Consider the following 652-nt stretch of genomic DNA (forward strand, 5'->3'; position numbering starts at 1 on the left):
CCCCAGGTACGTAGCTAGCTGCCCAGGTACATAGCTGGCTGCCCAGGTCTGTAGCTAGCAGCCCAGGTACGTAGCTAGCTGCCCAGGTACGTAGCTAGCTGCCCAGGTACGTAGCTAGCAGCTCAGGTACGTAGCTAGCTGCCCAGGTACGTAGCTAGCTGTCCAGGTACGTAGCTAGCTGCCCAGGTACGTAGCTAGCAGCTCAGGTACGTAGCTAGCTGCCCAGGTACGTAGCTAGCTGGCCAGGTATGTAGCTAGCTGCCCAGGTATGTAGCTAGCTGGCCAGGTATGCTGGCCAGGTGTGTACATAATCTCCCATAATCTCCACTAATAAGTTTTATAGGGAAAATAATAGCTCAGTTTCGTTTCACCTATTTCGGTCTTCATTTCTTTTGCGGAGCAGGGCAGGAAACCGCGGCCCACGACCGAATTCTCGCAAGGACATCGTAGACTGGTTCCGCAGTGAGGAGATGGAACGCAAGGCCGGCAGGGATGCCTCAGGCAGAATCTGTCCCTGGTTCCACGGTACATTCGCGTGGTGTCAGTCTCACTGTTTGTTTCTGTCACTGGTCACTACTTGTCTTTCCTGCTCTCTCTCTCTCTATCTCTCTTGCTCTCCTCTCTCTCTCTCTCTCTCTCTCTCTCTCTCTCC

The 652-nt window shown here is 53.8% G+C and overlaps 1 protein-coding gene across 1 annotated transcript in view; it reads left to right on the forward strand.

The window, feature by feature from the left end:
- Nucleotides 1-652, forward strand: part of LOC106818834 (SH2 domain-containing protein 4B-like) — a gene marked incomplete in the record, with an annotated part of 22841 nt that overhangs the window by 16007 nt on the left and 6182 nt on the right. The window contains 1 exon segment of the mRNA XM_014823509.1: nt 404-525. Within this exon segment, the coding sequence (XP_014678995.1) occupies nt 404-525 (122 nt within the window).

This window comes from Priapulus caudatus, unplaced genomic scaffold (assembly GCF_000485595.1).
Source record: "Priapulus caudatus unplaced genomic scaffold, Priapulus_caudatus-5.0.1 Scaffold2568, whole genome shotgun sequence".
Lineage (NCBI taxonomy): Eukaryota > Metazoa > Priapulida > Priapulimorpha > Priapulimorphida > Priapulidae > Priapulus > Priapulus caudatus.